Below are 19,803 nucleotides of genomic sequence, written 5' to 3' on the forward strand. Positions count from 1 at the left end.
AAATGCGTCAAAACTGAGTATTAAGTAATGAATACTCAGTTTTGAACATTAATTCGTTTTTAAAGAATATAAGTCTATAACAAATAATTATTGGAGTACGAGTAGACACATTGACTTATATATTAAGAAGAGTTCCATCAGACCACAATTTTTAATTTTCATTCATTTTTTATGTAATAATCGAGAAAAACTAACAAAAATGCAACGTTGCCAGCTCAGCAGCAGGCAACCTGCACAAACTTGCGAAGCTATTTAACCTCCTGGGTCCTGACGTTTTTTAACAAACTTAGTGCTTAAGACCTAGACGTGGTTGACCTACTTTGTTATTTTGGATATTGTTTCAAAATTCTCAGATTTATTTATTCAATGAACAATTTGTACTTTATAAAGTACATTCGGCCGTTTTTCTTAGTGTTAAATTAGTCCTTTATAAAGTACGCGAGGACTCAGGAGGTGTGCGTGACGTTTCCAATCCGCACTGGGTTCGCGTGATAACTACGGCCCAAGCCTCCTCATTCTGAGAGGAGGCCTGTTCCAATAGTAGGATGTATACACGCTGGGATGATTATGGTGATGTATCTACATAAAAAAAATGCAATCCAAAACCAGCATGAAAAATCTTAAAATCTTCTTTCAATAAATTAAAAACAACTTTTCATATAAAATCAGACTTCGAAAACAACGATCGTAAATTTGCATTCTTATACGTGTCAAAGCTGTCAAACGCGGCACGCTACGCTCGTGCCAGGCCACCGCCTTACTTGCCGTTAAGTTTGGAATTATTACGCATTCGTTTGTTTAAATTAAGGATTTTGCATAGAACCAAATTATTACTCTTGTATTTTATTCATTAAATAACACTAGCCTTACGTGCCTGTTTATAGATAAAAGGTTTATTCGGTACTGCCAACACACAATCAAGATTACATATACAAAACATCAGTACGAATTTAAAAGTAAACATTTTATGAACTAAAACTCACCCGCGACCTTATGATAGCTACGCTTATGCAAGATATGCGTGTTCATGCAGCTCCTCCACCTCCACACTGTAAGGACACCACACATCTATCACCACCACCACACTACACTGACGCGTTTCGAACTCAACCAGAGCTCATCTTCAAAGCAACACAACCGTACGCTATGCTACTAGATGTTACTAGATGTTTTTATAGTTACCCCTCTTATTCTGAGAGGAGGCCTGTGCCCAGCAGTAGGACGTATATAGGCTGGGATGATGATGATGTTGTTTGTGTGCGCTGCAGAGTGCAAAAGGACCAAGGCTGAGTTTTTAAGATTGCTCAAAGGAACAAAACACTGATGTTACGCCAGAACCCAGACGAAGACCGCGGAGAGCAAAAATTACCAATCGATTTACGCGATGGCAAAACGAGCGATCTCCGCGGAGACCGCATAAAATTACCAATTCAGAATTGTTTCATGTTTATTTTAAAAATTGCGTTTACACGAGCAATTTTATGGTTTTTTTAACCCCTGATGCCAAAAGAGGGGTGTTATAAGTTTGACCGCTATGTGTGTTTATGTTTGTGTGTCTGACTGTGGCACCGTAGCTCTGTGGACCGATTTGAATGCGGTTTTTTTTATTTGAAATCAATTTATCTAGCGATGGTTCTAAGACATGTTTCATCAAAGTCGGCTTAGCCGTTTTCGAGATATTGAATTTGACTTTAATAATTTCGTTGAATTTCGCTACGAGTATACATGTGGGGGTTTCGGGGGTGAACATAAAGGTAATCTAGCTTGGTCTATCTCTAAGAAAACGCGTGGTTCGAGTTATAATTATGGAATTTCATTTTGACTGTTAGATTTAATGGTTTGCGAGCCAAATGGTGGGAATAAGCAAGTGATCACGCAGTCAATAAAAAAATCTCATCCATTTAGGCTGAAGCCAGACCAACGTATTAGGTAGGTATAGTTTTTGCGTTGTGAGTCACATATTTTCGGTCACATTTTGTTTTTATACAATGTGTACAACTCATTTTGAGTCGCCGACACAAACTGGACTTCTGTATAAAACCGAATGCAGCAGAAATTACGTGCCCAAATACAGAACTATCTGCCAGTTCCGCAAAGGTCCCTCGTCGAAATCCACCCTGTATACGTGAATTACTACTCTGACTTCGTTTGGGCAAAATATGTTTCGCCAAATGTCACTTCCCAAAAAACTTATCGCAGTAGTTTCATATCCCAAACGAATCTGTAGCACATTTCGCATTTTATTCATTTGGTCAAATAATCATTTGGCATAATTTTACATTGTCAAGTTTTATTATGACAAACGTTTATTAAGCAAACGTTTTCTTTTGGCTAATATTATATTCCAAAAAAATTTTTGTTCAGAATAATCCCCCACAGAAACGAACTGCTACCAGAAAAGTAAGTTATTATGCCATGCAATATTTTGAGAAGAGTGCTTTATGCCAAACGATACATTTGACTAAATAATACTTGGTAATATGAAACATGACTTATTATTATTTTCGAAAAAATAATTTGCCAAAAAAAAATTACTAACTGTATAATTGCGATAAGTTGTTTTAGCAAATGATTTTTTGCCAAATGATAACTTGAGTAAAATATTTTGGGATGTGATACTTTGGGAAAAAGTTTTTTGCCCATACATTAGTAATCCATGTTTAAATTAAGACAGTAGCTCTAACGGTAATGGCTGTTAAACTTGTGTGACAGACGAACAGTCATACTTAGATGACTATACAGAATAAAAACCCGTGAACTCCGAACCGCGCCCGTTGCCAATCTCATCACCGCTTATCACGCCTGTATAAATCGCTTTTATCACTGCACGTGAAATAACACTAAAAGGTCCTTATCGGAACCGTCGGGGCGTATCTTTAACCCTAGTCGACACTGCAGGGTGGGTAGATATTAAACGATATTAGGCAATATAGGCATTAGGTAATGCGGTGGCATGTTTTAATGATAAAGTTTCCGGAATGGGTTTAGTGTGGATTTGAAGATTTATCGGCTTTGATTTGTACAGGATTAGTTTTTGCTAATTTTAGCGGTTTGCGTAAATGGAAAGTTTAGTGTATCGGGCTAAAGAAAGCAAATCGAAAATACAAACCGAGACATGGATGCACAGAAAAACCAGAAAAAGAGACCAGCACTGGGAATCGAGCCCAGGTCCTCAGCAATCCGTGCTGCGTGCTATAACCCCTACACCACTGCTGGACAGGACTCTTTGTCCCATTCGGTGTCTTGACCTTTAGTCCGTGAATAAACATTTTTAAGAAATTTCGATCAGCTTCCTCGGGCAACGAATTAGCTTGTCTATTCAAAGAGGAAACGCTGGCAGCATCTTCGCGACCTTGCTGAAGGGTCTTTACTAGTAATTTGTTTTAGTTTTAGGTTTTATTTTTATTTTATGTAAGTGTTTTAAGTTTAGGATAGTTTTGTTTAATTGAATGCTTATTGTTATTTTATGATACACCTATGTGTATGTTTTATTGCATAAAATATATGAAAGCTAGTTTGCTAATATCGTTAGGAACTAATAACCGAAGATCGGCGCTCTATTTCTTTCTCGAGTAAATTTTCAGGAAAAAGAAGAAAACCGACGACTCTCCAGCGATGAGAGTCATAAATTTTATAATTTTAAAAGTTTTTTTCTTATAGTTGTTTATCTTTCCAGCCAGTTCCTGAACCATGGACGACCGCACCGTTGACCTGATCTTCTCCGGCTCCTTAAAGCTGCTGCCACCCGTCAGCTCCAAAATCGTCAGGATCTTCACCAGTTCCACCTTCACTGGTAAGCCGCCTTAAGATCTCTACACATTACATGTATCATGGCATGACCGTAGTAGAACGTGTCAATCGAAGTGTCAAACGGAATGTCAAACGCATACTGACATGCGACGGCGACGGTTGGTTACGAAACGTGCCAGTGGGCATAAAGTCAAAGTCAAAGTCAAAATATCTTTATTCAATTTAGGCTATGACAAGCACTTATGATTGTCAAAAAAAATCTACCACCGGTTCGGAAGAACCTCTGTTGAGAAGAATCCGGCAAGAAACTCAACGAGGTATATTTTTTTAAACAGATTTACAATATTATTAAATGATATGTATACATCACAAGTATTTAACACAACTTTTTTAACACAGTAGGTTCGCTATTTGAAGGGATAGCTAATGCGGATCGTCATTGTTTCCAAATATCCCTGTCCATGATATAATCATTAACTTTATAATACGCCTTTGATATTAATGGCTTCTTCTCTATCTGTTTCATTTGTATTTTTTTTTGGAATTTTATTATAAAAACATACTTATGCAATATCCCAGAAACGACTTTTTGGTTTTAGCCAGTCTGTAAGATGGAACTTTAAGCTTCCCTGTGTTTCTAGTAGCCTTTGGCTTATCACATATGTTCTTCCTAACATACATGGTTATTTCAAAAACATAAAGATACATAGTCTAATACTTTTCTATACAAAGAACATATTTTTGCCTGACACGTGCTTTGCTTTTGGGCGCGGCCACATGCACTCGTGTCCAGCGTCAAATCTGGTCACGTGACATATAGCAATATAGCGATAAAGCTAAAAATTATGAGCTTTATCGCTGGGAAAAAACACCTCTTCAATTTCGGCAAAACACTGTAGGTAATTTACTTTTTTAATTCAATCCAATTTCTTTTTTGTACTACTGTCACGACTGCTAATAAATGAGATTAAGAAATCAGCTTCCAAGGCTAAGACCATTCCTGCAAGAAGCCATCTTGTCGCTGCTGCTCGACGCGGCGACTTGACGCTACTTTTTTGAGTCGTCGGAAATATGCCGGAAATTCAAAATCACCTTCAAAATGGGGTCACGTGACCAGATTTATCGCTGCAATCGAGCGACGAGCGACTGCATGTGGCCAAACCTTTTAGGTACGGTCATGCTGTGATACGGTGTACTGTTGTAGAGCCCTTTATCTCTATTCACCACAAGTTATATACTTGTCTCACAGAACGGTGTTGTAGACGACGCACGAAGAGTTTGTATACCTACCTACGCTGTCTAGCAATTGGCCACTACTAAAATTGGATAGCAAACAGCGCCTTAGACTATAACAGCGCGGAAAGAAAACAAAAGAATAACGAGAGTCCTGTCACAGCCCTTGTCCGCGCTGTGTGTTTAATTTTCCATTATTATTAAAAGTTGTGTTTTTAAACTAATTTACACTCCAAAGATATACAGTCTACAGGTGTATTCGCACAACTTCCTTCGCCAGTACCGTTAATGAAAAGCCAGAGTCAAAAAAGTCAAAGTAAAAATGACTTTGTTCGTCTTATCTATAATATAATAAGCACTTATAAATGTCAAAAAAGATCTACCACCATTTCGGAAAAATCTCTGTTGACTAACAAGAACTCATACTTTCGCATTTATTATTAGCACCTAAGGATAACCTGTTGCTTACTTAGACGAAGCCTCATACTCGTAGCTTTATATCCAATACAAAAATTCCAGCTAACTTGTCAAAGCCAATGATATTATTATGTTACTATCGTATTATATGCTACTATCGTATTTATAAGCTCACTGGTCAAAGCCTATTACAGATCAAAAAGTGCTACAGGCGAGTTCGAGACAAGTTGGATTCGATTGCAGCAGCTGTTTCAGCCACGGGGGCTGTTCGGGCAACTTTTGCTACAGTTTTATAATGTTAGACTGTTCGAGACAGAGTTTATTGAACCAGAATTTTAGAAAAAAGTTTAAAGTGCCGCGGCTTTATAGAGTAGGGAAGTGGCAATGGGCGGGCCACATCACTCGAAGGACGGATAACCGTTGGGGGAGAAAATTTCGCGAGTGGAGATCACAATCTCAATTTGTATGGAAACACGAACATCGCAAACGTTCCGCTAGAGGCGCTGTTCGTGTTTGCATACAAATTGAGATTTTAACGCGAACGCGATCGAGACGTATTTTGTAGTTAACCGAAAACTTACACTAAGGGCACTGGAAGACAAAGCGTTCGCAGGCCTGCCACCAGGTGGACTGACGACATCGTGAGTCGTGAGTCGAGAGTTGTTGTTCACTGTGGCGTTCTAATGGGGAGGTATTTGTTCAGCAGTGGACGTCTTCCGGCTGATAATGATGAAGTGTTTAACAAGGGTCAGGTTTCAACAACAGTACAGCATGAAATGGAACATAGTTGTGAAATTATAAATAAACAGAATTTCGACATTTCAAATTTGAATTCGCGGGCTCGCCGTTTCGCGCCATTTACATAAACTCTTGACCTTCTAGCTGTATTCTGGAGGACATTACTGCAAAAATATTGATTTATGCGGAAAAATAAATGTGTAATAGGTATGTTATTTGATATTATATTAGAAAGAAAGAAAGAAAGAAAGAAATAATTTATTTATAACAGCAATGACACATAAATTAGTAAATATAACAAAAAGAAGTGTTTGCCGCTATAAAAAGGTCCCGGCTCAGCATATCGCTGGTTGAAAACCAGCACTGGTCTTCCGCCGGGCCACAGGAGAGTGAAATTACGGAAAGTCACACAAAACAAAACAAATACAAAAATAGCTACGAGACTAAAATATAACACATTACTACAACAACACTTTACACATTATTACAACATTACTTTTTGTGCATACATTTTCGAAAAATCGAAAATAAAGTAACTCGAAAGTATGTGATGGCAATTTACATCATTATGCAACGACTTCGCTCGTAAAGTAGGTATGGCGAATTATTTGTTATTCATACAATAAATAACTAATTGACCAAATCTTCGTTTCAGCTTGGCCAAAAAAAATATATTATGTTTTTTGAAATATCACGTATATTAAATATTTTTTAACTGCTGTATAAAATAAAATAAGAATTATTACCTACATAAAAATAATGTTTAATTTATTTAGTACTACGCTTAAGATCAGTTTGCATAATGATTTAATGATGGATATTTACATCATATTAAGAAATAGATATATTCCCTTAATCTTACCTTATATATATTTTTTTACATTTTTACCTTAATGTTCAACTAATTATCCTGATTTAATTCACAAGTAAAAAAAAATCTTGCAAAGGAGGGTTAAAATAAATTAGGTGGGTATGTGCTTACGTAAAAACTAATGGTACTTAATAATGGATTTATGCGCGACATCAAACGAGTAGGTACCTAAAGCACTAAGTCTACCAATTCAATTGAAATTTCGGGATTTCGCAATAACTTGCCGTAGTAATTCCGAAAAATTACATAGTGGATTTTGCTAACGTTACGTAAAAACCTCAAGTCAAATTAAGTCTTTTTACTCGTGTACAATAATAATAAAACATAATAAAAAACCTACATAGGTACAGTCGAGTTCATAAACTTGTGAGCAAAAATTTGATCGAAAATATCTAAACACGCTTCTATGCCATTAACAATAGAGTCGTGTTCAGATATTTTTGATCTAAACTTTGCTCACAAATTTATGAACTCGACTGAACCTATGTAGGTTTTTATTATGTATGGTATTTATGTACTATCTACCTATTTGTTTTGTTCCTCTCTGCAGCCCATTAGATTCGTCCTAACTGTTGAATTGACATAGGGTATAGGTATACTATTTGTATGGCGTCCGCGAAAGAAAATATGGAGGTGGAATAAAAAAAAATGTATTGTAAAATTAAGGCTATATATAGCCTATTCTAAATATAAACATGCTCTAATACTTTTAAGCAGCTTTTTTCTAATGCTTTTTTCGCAGAAATATCAAAAAAGTATGATATAAAAAAATAAAAATAAAACCGGAGCAAAAAAGAAAAACATGTCTAGTGATCTAGAATCTGTCAAGTAACTTATAATTAAACAACCAATCAATCAATCATTTATTTGCGATAAAAACATACTCAAATGCATGCAAATACAGTTTTAGAAGAGACACACAAAATAAATTAGAAAATAAATTCTAGATACAATGTCAAAGATAGAAAAACATTAATAAAATCAATTCAATTAGGTACATTAAAATAACAATTACATTAAAAGTCAAATTAAATAAAAGTTAGAACGAATTAATAAAATTGAATTAGAGAACCAAACTGAGGTAGGGCTTTGATCGCAACGAATCGCCACAAAAATCCATATCAATTTATTTCCAGCCCAAACACCCCCCATATAATTTACCCGGAACCCGCGAATTAAAATTCACAGCACGCGAATTAAATCTGGCAACCCACTATCTGATAATAGCGTTAATTAAAAGTTGCCTTATTGGCTCGCCAACCCTTACCGGTTTACAATCTGGAAATGTTTTCTTGTCTATTTTGGGTGAGCTCACCCCCGAGCGCGGTTTCGCTACTGAAATTTTTGGAAATTCACTTTGTATTGAAGGATGAATTTGAAGTTTAAACATGTTTTATGTACCTATAAGAGGTTATAAGGTTTGAGGTGGATATGAGACCGCGGATCGGCAAGCGCAGCGTAGGTCCACCAACGAGATGGACGGTTGACCTGGTCAAAGCTGCAGGGTCACGGTGGTTGCCGGCCGCTTCCAACCGAAGCAACTGAAGGTCCAACAGTGGACGTCGTTCCGCTGATGATGATGATGATGGAAATGTCGTGAATGAAAGTTTCTTTCTTTCTAATCATTGTCCATTGACGTCTTCGTACCTTACGGCACTAGACTGGCTGTTTGGAACAAAACGCGCGGTGCATTAATCATCAATTAATTTGACACAACCCCTGTCACGGACGTCAAAAAAAGTGCGCCATTTTGATGTTAGAAACATGCAGTCTATTCGCTGGGTGCGAAGTAATAGGTGGGGTTAATGAAATCTATCGCAGCGCTAATAGTGGCCAAAAGTAGAAATAATGTAGGTTCTGTCGTCTGTCATACTCATATGAATCTGTCATTAACAAAGCAATTTGTGTAGATTTAACTGCCTAATTTTAGTAATAGATGTTTGTCTTCTTGAATTCTTGAACACTGTCCCTGTTTTGTTCTTAATTCCTCTACATCCTGGACATGTCCAGCAGATACCAACAATTTTCCTTTTGAAACGGTTTGTGGTTGAAATTTTATATTGAGTAATACACACAAAACCGGTCGTCAAAATAATACGTATTTTTATTTGAAAACGATATTTAATTTATTACTAGCCATACAAGAAAAATTATAACTATATGTTAACAATGAGGAATAAATTTATTTATAAACAAACAAATACCTTATACAATAATTAACAGAAATAAAAAAAGAACTAAAACTAACTTACTCTAATCCTAAAAATAGGATAGGATGGGTACGGTGACACATGTCATTAAGCAATTAAAGGGTTGTGACAATGTAAATTCGAATCGATTTATTGCGATTCTCGATCAAATATGCTAAGGGTGTGTAATCGATTTTATTAGTAATAGTTTATATTTTTAACTAGTTTTTGCCTGCGGCTTCACCCGCGTAGCAAGTAGTAGTCGCCGTAGTAGCCGCGTAGCTTGTCTATCGGGATCTCACAAACCATGCGGTCTTCTTTGGCACTATATCAAAACTAATAACGGTAAAAAAAAAACAAAACCGTAATAACAAAATTGCATAACAAAGTAACAGTTCAAAACATCAAACAATACGAAACACTATACAAAGACGCATTTATTTTAAGGACCTTATTTATTATTTATTCCTCTTAATGGCGGCCATAAGGCTTGGGCCAATGTCAGTTAAATTAAAGATAAATATATTCTTCTTATGCATGTTGTACGGTGATTGTAGTTTTTGCAACTTGATAGCAAAATTCCAGAAACCACACGGAGACCACTTGCGCATTAAAAAAATGTCAGACACGAGAGCAATATAGAATTTTGTGATCACTGTTCACTGTTAAGGTAATCGCCGCATAAAACACTATCAAAATAATATTTCAACTAGCCAAAGAAACAGAAATACCAAAATTAGATATCGTCTACATCCGTCATGTTCGAATGCTACAATCGAATCCCACCTAAGGACCTTCGCTCTCGTACTAATTGACAGATGATGCGAGTCAAACGATTTGACAAGTAATTGTGGAGTCGATTCGGTCGATAAGCAAAGTCAAGCTCTATTGAAATAAGTAGAGTTCCGTTTTACGCGATGAAAGTTGACGAGATTAAAATTTATCTTTTTAGTTTTAAAACATAATAATATATTTTAAGTCATTTTTGTTTATTATTACGAAATCTTTTAAGCTATAGAGATATATATTTTTTTGTTCTTTCGGAATTCAAGTAAGTATATTTTTTTATAAATTATTGTCCTGAAACGTTCATGGCGTGGAATGGAAAAAACTAAAGTAAACATCCTATCCGAAAAGTACTATAATACGTGCTCCTGTCAAACTGTTTGCGTTCTGCAGAATTAACCGCAACCCTGTCATCGTAACTGACATTGGTCCAAGCCTTAAGGCCGCCATCAAGGGAAATAATAATAATAATATAAGACGTTATAGGTTTGATTTTTGAAATTTCAAAACCCAGGTATCTCCGGGTTTTTCGGAATACCCGTAAAAGTAACAAATTTGGAGTTGAAATAAAAAATACAAAAAGACTAAAAAAAAAACAATCATAATTTGATTGCTTAGTAGTGACATCTCTTGTCTGGGTGAGCGGTTAGTTCCGAAAGAATGTGACGTCTCTCGACGAAACATAGATGTCGCTAGTGCTGCTGCTTAAGTAGCATAGTAGAAATAAGCAACCTGAGATATGTATGCATAGGAAAAATTCATGTCTAGATTCCTGTCCAGCAGTGGTGGATTGCTGAGGACCTGGGTTTGATTCCCAGTGCTGGTCTCTTTTTCTGGTTTTTCTGTGCATCCATGTCTCAGTTTGTATTTTCGATATGGTTTCACGGGATACCTGTAAAAGTAACAAATTTGGAGTTGAAATAAAAAATACAAAAAGACTCCAAAAAAAAACAATCATAAATTTCAAAACGTCAGAACCTCAGAGTCGACAAACTTGCGGACGCTAGGTGGCGCTGATGTCGTGCACAGAGCCAATACAAAGATGTCTATGTCATCGTCATATTTTATATTCATAACTCTCATAAGTTAGGGCAGATCTAATAAATGTTCTCTGTTGCTCGTAGCTTCTAACATAGAATAGGCTTGTCATAAGTCCGTATGTCTACCTGAAAACTATACCTTGAACTGTTTAACAGTGTTGCCAGCAGTAAAGTGGCCCTTAAAGTTTTACAAGCCGTAACTTGAGTACACCTGCAATGCCAGTTTCTGCTCGCAATCATAATAATGACTGATTTACATTGTAGACTTCCAGTTTTTGGGTATGTATATAAAGTAACTACTATGTCTTGGATTTGTTGAACATTTATTTGGGTCGTTTAATTCAATTTAATATTAGTATGTACCTATTTCGTGTCCAGCTTCAAATCTGGAATAGTTTCCCTTTTCGAAGCTAGCTACCAAATTTGGCTTCGGATGGAACTAAAAGGATTTCTGTTTCGTAGCCAGCTTCGAATCAGGAATATTTTTCTCTTTTCGAAGATAGCTGTCAAATTTGGCTTCGAATAAGGACTAAGGGGAACTCTTTATTTATTTTCATTTTTTTTTCTTTTTACTTAAGTATAATTTTTGCCAAGGCGTCTCCGCCTAAAAAATATGTTATGTGCATAGGCCCTAGTGAATGCGAGTGAATCCCCGGGCTTACAGTGCAGTAAAGTTATCCTTTGCTCGCGGTTTCATAACACTACACCATGGCGTGCGGGTGGTCCCCAGTCAGCGAATAACTAACGACTACCGACTGCGGAATGTGAAGACATGAACGAGTGGTGCACACTGCGATGTGTAGAAGAATCTGAATTAAAGGCAATAAGGATAAAAAAAATACAAGCTCTCTTGTTGACTGTACTTTTTACTTGCCGGTGGGTTATCTTCCAGTCCTCCCTCCTTTGAGCCATCCTCTTGACCTCTTGATACGTCGCAACGCCAACTTTCTCCCTTATCTGATCAATGTAGCTGCGCCTACGTCAACCTCTTCCTCTTCCACTCGATTTTTCCTTCCAGAATATTCATAATTATCATCCAACTTCATATTAAGATTGGTTTTTTGGAATCTTTTTGTATTTTTTATTTCAATTCCAAATTTTCAAAAATATTTGGAATTGAAATAAAAATACAAAAAGATTCCAAAAAACCAATCTTAATTTAATGATAATGTCCGGGTGAGCGGTTAGTTCCGATGGAGTGCCGAAAAGTTTCTCGATGAGGGCTACGGCATAGATGTCGCTAGTGTCGCTGCTTAAGTGGCTAAATAAGAAACAACACAAGTTGAGATATGAGGTGCATAGCAGAAATTCGTGTCTGTATCTTTGTCCAGCGGTGTTGTAGCGGTATAGCACACGGCACGGAATGCCGAGGACCTGGGTTCGATTCCCAGCGCTGGTCTTATTTTTCTGGTTTTTCTGTGCATCTATATTTCAGTTTGTATTTTCGATATCCAACTTCATGTCAATCCGACCTCTGTAAGTGGGTCAAAATGAACTTGTAAGATTTGATCCAAATAAAAAATAAACAGGGCAAGTTTAATTAAAGCTAGAAAACAGAACCCGTATAAAATTACTCCATTGACCTTTCCTCGCGTGCAGGTATAGGTAGTGCCACCAGAGTTGAGGTCACGCACACAAGAATATCATGTAATGACAAGGGGTTTTGACATTCACTCATTCTTCCGTGAAGTCGCCAAATGGTCACAGTGGAAGACCAGCGTTGGCCTGCTCGGACAACACTATGCTGAGATGGAACCGTTTCGCGATTTCAGACAGACTTGTTTTTTACAAGCTTTTATTTAGTTTCACCTGTCCTGTTATCTGTCTGTCTGTAATCAAATCTTGCAAGTTTAATTCGACCAACTTTCAGTAGTTCAATTGACTTGAAATTTGGTATACTTATGTAACTTGCGTAACAATACAATAATCTGGTAGTGACCTCCTGGAGTCCGGCCAGAATCGTGTCCGCAGGACGGAACTCTTCAACGGTTAACGGCATCGACTTGAAATTTGGTATGCAAATATAGTTTGAGCGACAATGCAAGTACAGTCAGCAAAAAAGCTTGTATTAAAAAAAATACCGATAAATTATTGATGTTTAGTTCGTTTTGCTGCAAAGGATTGTTTTGTTTGTCATAATTGTGACGATAAAGCAGTTTATGTATAACTGTCGTACCTACATAATTACGCATTTTATAACAGTCACATAAACTACTATTATCAAAAATAAGTAATTACGTGTCCCCTACCATTTTAGGGATTAAAGCGCCTGCAGTGTAACCCGACCGTGTCGGTGACGACCTATTTTAGTACCGGACTAGTTACTACATATAACTGTGGTGTAGTTATGTTTGTGTTATTTCACCCTGGCCTATAACTGACTTCAAAAAGGGGGTGATTTTCAATGAAGTAAAGTTGTATTATTGATAAAAGGTGGTAGCATAGTAGTTTTACCTGTAGCTCGTCAAGCAAAGGGTCGTGGGTTTGAGCCGAGGCTAGCATCTTTCAGTATTTCGGAATTTATTTGCAAGAAGTACATTCCATGATCGTTAGAGATGTTACCTACACATTTGTGTGTTCTTATAGTGTGGAGATGGAGAAACTGCATGACCACGCATATCTGTCATAAGCGTAGCTATCATGAGGTCGCGGGTGAGCAAAGTAATTGTTTTAGTTCATTGAAACCTGTACACCTTACGAAGAGATTCAATGATGAATATGAAGTTCCCAATCCGCATTGGGCCCGTATTGGAAATACAGTCCAAGTCCTCTCATTCGCAGAGCGGGACGTGATGATGATTGATGATGATGCTGATCGGTCATCGTTCATTACTTTGCTTTCAGATACGACGATGGAGCGCAACACATTGATGGCCAAGTGTTATCCCCGCATCAAGGATTACTGCAGAGAAAAACACGGGCTGGAGTTTCAGGTACGCTGCAGATGCAGTAAATTATCCTTTCCCAACATATTTTCTAGGAAATGTTCATTTTGTCATGCTAGTTCAGTCAGCCTGTACCCATCAAGACAGCGTAAGGGAAGGTTGCATCGAGAGATTAATAATCGATAATATAGAGTAGTGAACACCTATAATAATTATAGTAATAATGATAATGATTAATTTATTTGTCAAACATAGGTACAACAACAGATCTTATTAAAATATTTCAATAGAACTCCTATGTCTTGCCGTTACGTCTCTTATGTCTTGTCGTTGTCGTTGCGTTGCGTCGTGTATTTTTATTTTTGTATTTATTTTTTGTTCTATTTGTGTTTGCTGTTTATTGTTTTTTTTTGTAGTATATTGTATATAGCAGTAATACAGTCTAAATAAATTAAAAACATTGTATGTCACTTCCCATCTAAAAAAACCATTCTAAGAAATTATTGCATGTTTATTTATTTTTTATTATTAAATCTCGTCGTTACCTTAGAGTCCAAAAAAATATACATTAAAAAAATACAAAAAGATAGTCTCGAATCATCTAATACCTTCAAACGCGAAATTCTTGTATCTATATCATAATATGTATATGTACTTATATACAGTGGTGGTCATATAATTAGAAACACTTAGTACAATTTATAAATTCTTAATTCAAGCAATACTTTAAGAGCATTTTTTGTGTGACATCAAAGAATATTTAATACTTGTTAGTACTTAAACAGCTCTAGCTTCAAAATTAAATAACATTATTTAACACTCAATGGAATTAAAAAAGAAAACCCGGTATCATAACAATTATCAATTTCCTTAACACTGGCGGCTTGGACAACTAATTAGAAACAGAGCAATTTAAAGAATGGCTAACGTTCGAAATTTGAATATTTAGAAAAAACAACACTACTACGCAGCATTACGCGTTTTGCCACCTTTTTTCAAACTGTTTATCACAAATTGTTGCGTGATTTAATAGTTGAAAATGGATAAGAACAAAAGTTGTGATGCTTAAACAAGAAAAATTATAGTTACTTTGAATATGGATCGAAAATGGACGTATAGAAAGATTGCAGACCATCTGGGTTGTTCACTAAAGATGGTGTTTAATGTAGTCACACGTTACAAACAACACAGAACATCAGAAAATGTTCCTAGAAAAGTTAGGCCCAGGAAGACTACACCACATGAAAACAAGCTCATCATTCGTTTAGCTAAGAAGGATCCATTTAAAGGCTCCAATTTGGTGACTTGACAATTTGACTCTCGAAACGTGTCCACTAGACTTGTACGCACAGGCCGTTGGTGGAAGCCAAGTTGTACGGAAGGATTGCTAGGAAAGTACCACTTCTCACAAGACAGCATAGACAAAATCGTTTAGACTTTGCCAGAAAATACGGGAGCTGGACAGCATGCCAATGGAAAAAAGTTTTATTTTCGGACGAAACTAAGATAAATTTGATAAATTCTGACGGCAAACGGTACGTACGTCGCCCAGTTAATGAAGTACTGAATAACAAATTCACTAAAAAGACAGTAAAACATAGTGGTGGAAATATTGAAGTGCGGGGATGTTTTTCGGGATACGGGGTTGGTCCTGTGAGAAGGATTGAAGGGATGTTGGACCAGTTCCAGTATAAAACCATATTAAGAAGAGGCAATGATTCCACATTCCGACAGTAATTTACCAGTCACATGGATATTTCAACACGACAATGATCCAAAGCACACAGCAAGAAGCGTGAAAGCAATCCTTAGCGAACAGTTGGTGACAGTGTTGGAATGGCCTGCCAGCAGCTCGGATTTAAATACCATAGAAAATCTGTGGCACATCGTGAAGAAAACATTGTCTAATCAGCAACTCACCAGCATCAACGAACTTTATGACGCCTTTGTTGAAGCTTGGTCAACTATTCCAGTGGCAACGTGTGACAAGTTGATAGAGTCAATGCCACGTCGTTGTAAAGCTGTAATACATAACAACGGCTACCCAACTAAATACTAAAATTCTATGGATAAGGTGATGGACCTACCCTGTACTCCCTTACACTTTTTAGGGTTCCGTAGTTTTTAGCTTGCTTTGCTTTGCTCGTGTTAATTACTAAGGGTATGTCATGTTTCTAATTAGTTGTCAACTACATAACACACGGTTTTTATTCCTTAATTTATAATTTGATAGAATTATCGCAAAACCGTTGTTTGATTTTCGCAAAACCGCCGAAATAATACACAAAAACAATGATTCATTATAGACAAACGAAAACGAACCCTATTGTACTAAGTAAAAAAAGTACATAAAGTTAGTTTAATTAGAAATTTTGAAGTAATACGTTATGTTTCTAATTATATGTCCACCACATTTTGGGGATCTCAAAAACGTCTCCAACAATTTCGATGAACACACACTGATAATTTAAGAAGGATTAAGTTTTCTTTAGTCAAGGCTGAGCTGCCGTCGGTGCCGTACGTTTTGATTAGGTTATAGCTCGCTCGTCTTGCGCTCGCTTCGCGAGATGATCACCTTCTACGTTCACGTACTCATACTTACGTATTTTTTGTATTAGCTATAGTTGTAACTAGTAGTATATAAGTGTAGTGTGATAGTTTCGTGCAAGGACACATAAAAAAATAATAGATACCTACCTGCCTACCTATAAAAATATAGTTATAGTATTATGTGTAGGAAACATGAGTAGTATGTACACAGTCGCCGTCACCACTTCGGCGAATTTACAAATCATATTTTTAAATTTAGTATAATAATAATAATAATAGAGTGGCAAAGAATCTGATTTCTCTAGACACAGATATTAGACAATTATAAGTTAACTTTCATACTAAAATTATTTGTCGGTAGGTAAATAGACATCGACAATCCTAAGCGTCCGCGCCGGTGTAGGCAGTTAAGTCTCCTAAAGGGTCGGAGTGTGCATACTTGTTCTCTTTTACTATGGTAACACGCTAATTCAGTCAATATAACCAGTACCACTACCATGAGTTTAAAGTGACCGTACTCGATAGCGACGGCGTAAATTATTTGTAGGGGCGCTGTACAATTCTCCATACAAATAAGTTACGCCGTCGCTATCGAGTACGGTCACTGTAAACTCATGATAGTGGTACTGAATGATGGATTGCACTGATACCAGGATGAGCGCGTAAACGATGTCTAAGGATTAATACGACCGGGTTACCGGGATACGAGGGTTCAGACGACCAGATGGCCTAGTGGTTAGAGAACCTGGCTACGAAGCTTGAGGTCCCGGGATCGATTCCCGTGTCGGGGCAAATATTCCTATATATAATCCTGGTCTGACTTGTTGAGGTTTAACTGTTTCGAAAATGGTTAAACTGATCGAGTGTTGCCATATATGCTTCCGGATTGAAAGTTTCTTTGCGAACTTCCTTCCGCTGGCGTTCGTGTCGTCATAGTGTGTTGTATGTTTTTATATGTTTTAATTTTTAAATGGGTCCCACTGAAAAACAGCGTTGCGGCTTGCCGTAACACTATGCTGAGTGGGGTCCACTTTATACTATTCGATGTTATTTTTATTTTTTCCATCTAATGTATTTTTATGTGTATCAAATAATTATGTGTAAATAAATGTTTCTCTCTCTCTCTCTCTCCCTAATATTCCCTATTCATAGACACGGCGGCAGCGTTCGGAAGGCTGAGTACTCTTGTATTTCCGACCGATTTTAATGTGCCACCGTGTATAAAAGGACGTGTCTGCCACCCTTGAACTGTGTGCTGTAGCTATGTAGTATGTACGTATACCGCAAACTCTACCGGCTCGACTAAATCGATATCCGCTAAATTTCCTTCTTAAACCCACCTGTGATTCTTTATTGCCTGTTTCATAATGGAACAACAAAGTTCGAGGTCACTGAAACAACATTACACAAGCTCTTATACTGAAGGTTTTGAATCGGTGAAATTGTACTTTATTTTATAAATGACAGGGTTTATTTTGGAAGAAGCTGTACCGTCAAAGATAAGAGTTTTAGAAAGTGAAATTAGTGATGAGAAGCTTTACGTTGTCTTTCTATGGTAGCTTGTAAATTACTAGTTTGTGTATTGTAAAAATTGTTTTAGTTGTCAAGTTCACTGCTGTTGTATTCTTTTAACACTTAAATGGTTCCAACGGAAGACCAGCGTCGCCGCAAGGTTGATATCATGCTGAGTTGGACCATTTCGTGACAAAAATTTATTTCCTTTTTTCTTTTTCTTTTATTGTAAAATGTCACGAATAAATGTTTTTCTTTCTTTCTTTGTTTCTTTCTTTGTGTTTTAACCGCCGACGCAAAAAGAAGGGTGTTATAAGTTTGAGGCCAATGTCTGTCTGTGGCATCATAGTTCTCAAACGGATGGACTGATTACGATGCGGTTTTTTACGTGAAAGCGAAGCGGAAACTGTGTTTAATAAAAATCGGTTTAGACTTTAGCTGGTTTTGAGATATTGAACTTTGAAATGATAGTTTCGGGGGTTTCTCAACTTTCCAAAGTATAGTCACCTGCATTAATATCTGCCACGTCTATGGTTACTATATTATCTTAGGATTTGTCCTGAGATATCAGGATTTGAGACGATCTTCTCAGGATTCCGGCCGGATTGAAGAAACCTTTTTTTTTTTGGATTTTTAGAATTCTCAATTAAATAGAGGATTTTTTACATCTTTTTATTAAAATGAAACAAAATCAAAAATAATCTTCTATATACATAATATAGATTATCTAAAAATCAACTCCGGTCATGTTATTTGCACAAATAAAATAATCAAAATTTACTTAATATTATAAATAATAATTGACTTTTTAAATTGTAAATTACGTTTGAGTAAATATAGCATTGCGACAAATTATCAAGATTTTTTGACGGAAATCAGACCTTTTCTCCGGACTTTTGAATTTTTCATCCGGTAACCCTAGCCACGTGGAGGTTGCAAAAATATCTGACACATCTTCTGGCCGCAGATATAAAATCGTATCAAATAATTTATGCACGCTTGTGTGCCAGATATTGGTATTGGTGACTGTACAATCAGCCAACAAAATCTAATTTATAAAAAAAACTTATTTCAACAGTAAATTCTTAGAAAAACCAAGCAGTCAACGTCAGAGTTTACGTAAGCCTATGATTTATTTATCCAAAATCTTTTTTAATAACATTCTGTTTGAGCGTTTCCGTGAATATCGGGTAGATTATTTTCCTAAGCCGCCGCATACGTAACGTCTTCCGCTGATTTGATTCCGTGTCCTCATTAAAGTTAAGGGAGAGTTAACTTTGTTTTAAATAACGAAAGGATACCTTCAGGAGGAGTTAAAGTAAGAAAAGTTTTTCCATGTCAAAACCTTTATTACATTGGCATAAGATTGATTTTGACTTGGCCTGTGTAAAAACTTTTTTCACTTCATGTATAAGTAAACGTCGAGTCTCTATACTGGACAAAACCAGAGGGGCTACTACGAAATTCCAAAATCGAAGTACGTATCGTACCATCTCTCTCACTCTCGTATTAAATACCTAAATATAAGCGTCAGAGGAACGGTAAACTACGAAGTTAGAATTTTGCTCTTCGTATAATGATCCACCAAGGCATTTTACCTTGTACTTAATCTCTTGTCCTTTTTGCATACTAGCTACTGATGAAATGTGTGTTCTACTGTTAATCTAGACTAGACCATCTTTTAAACCATTTATTTTAAGCCACGTTTTAAGAAGAATATATCACTTTTTTTACTTTAAATTTTCCCGCCAATGCGTTGGTTGGCTAATCTTCTTTGTGTATAATTTTAATAGTTAGGTAGGTTAGGTACCTCTAAAAATAGTGGACCAACG

At 36.6% G+C, this 19,803-nt stretch overlaps 1 protein-coding gene across 1 annotated transcript in view; it reads left to right on the forward strand.

Annotated features, from left to right (window-relative positions):
• LOC141438856 (NACHT and WD repeat domain-containing protein 2) overlaps window positions 1–19,803 on the forward strand; it is a gene marked incomplete in the record, with an annotated part of 46,228 nt that overhangs the window by 1,785 nt on the left and 24,640 nt on the right. The window contains 2 exon segments of the mRNA XM_074102888.1: window positions 3,677–3,793; window positions 13,869–13,957. Coding sequence (XP_073958989.1) covers window positions 3,691–3,793; window positions 13,869–13,957 — 192 coding nt within the window.

Source organism: Choristoneura fumiferana, chromosome 19 (genome assembly GCF_025370935.1).
Source record: "Choristoneura fumiferana chromosome 19, NRCan_CFum_1, whole genome shotgun sequence".
NCBI lineage: Eukaryota > Metazoa > Arthropoda > Insecta > Lepidoptera > Tortricidae > Choristoneura > Choristoneura fumiferana.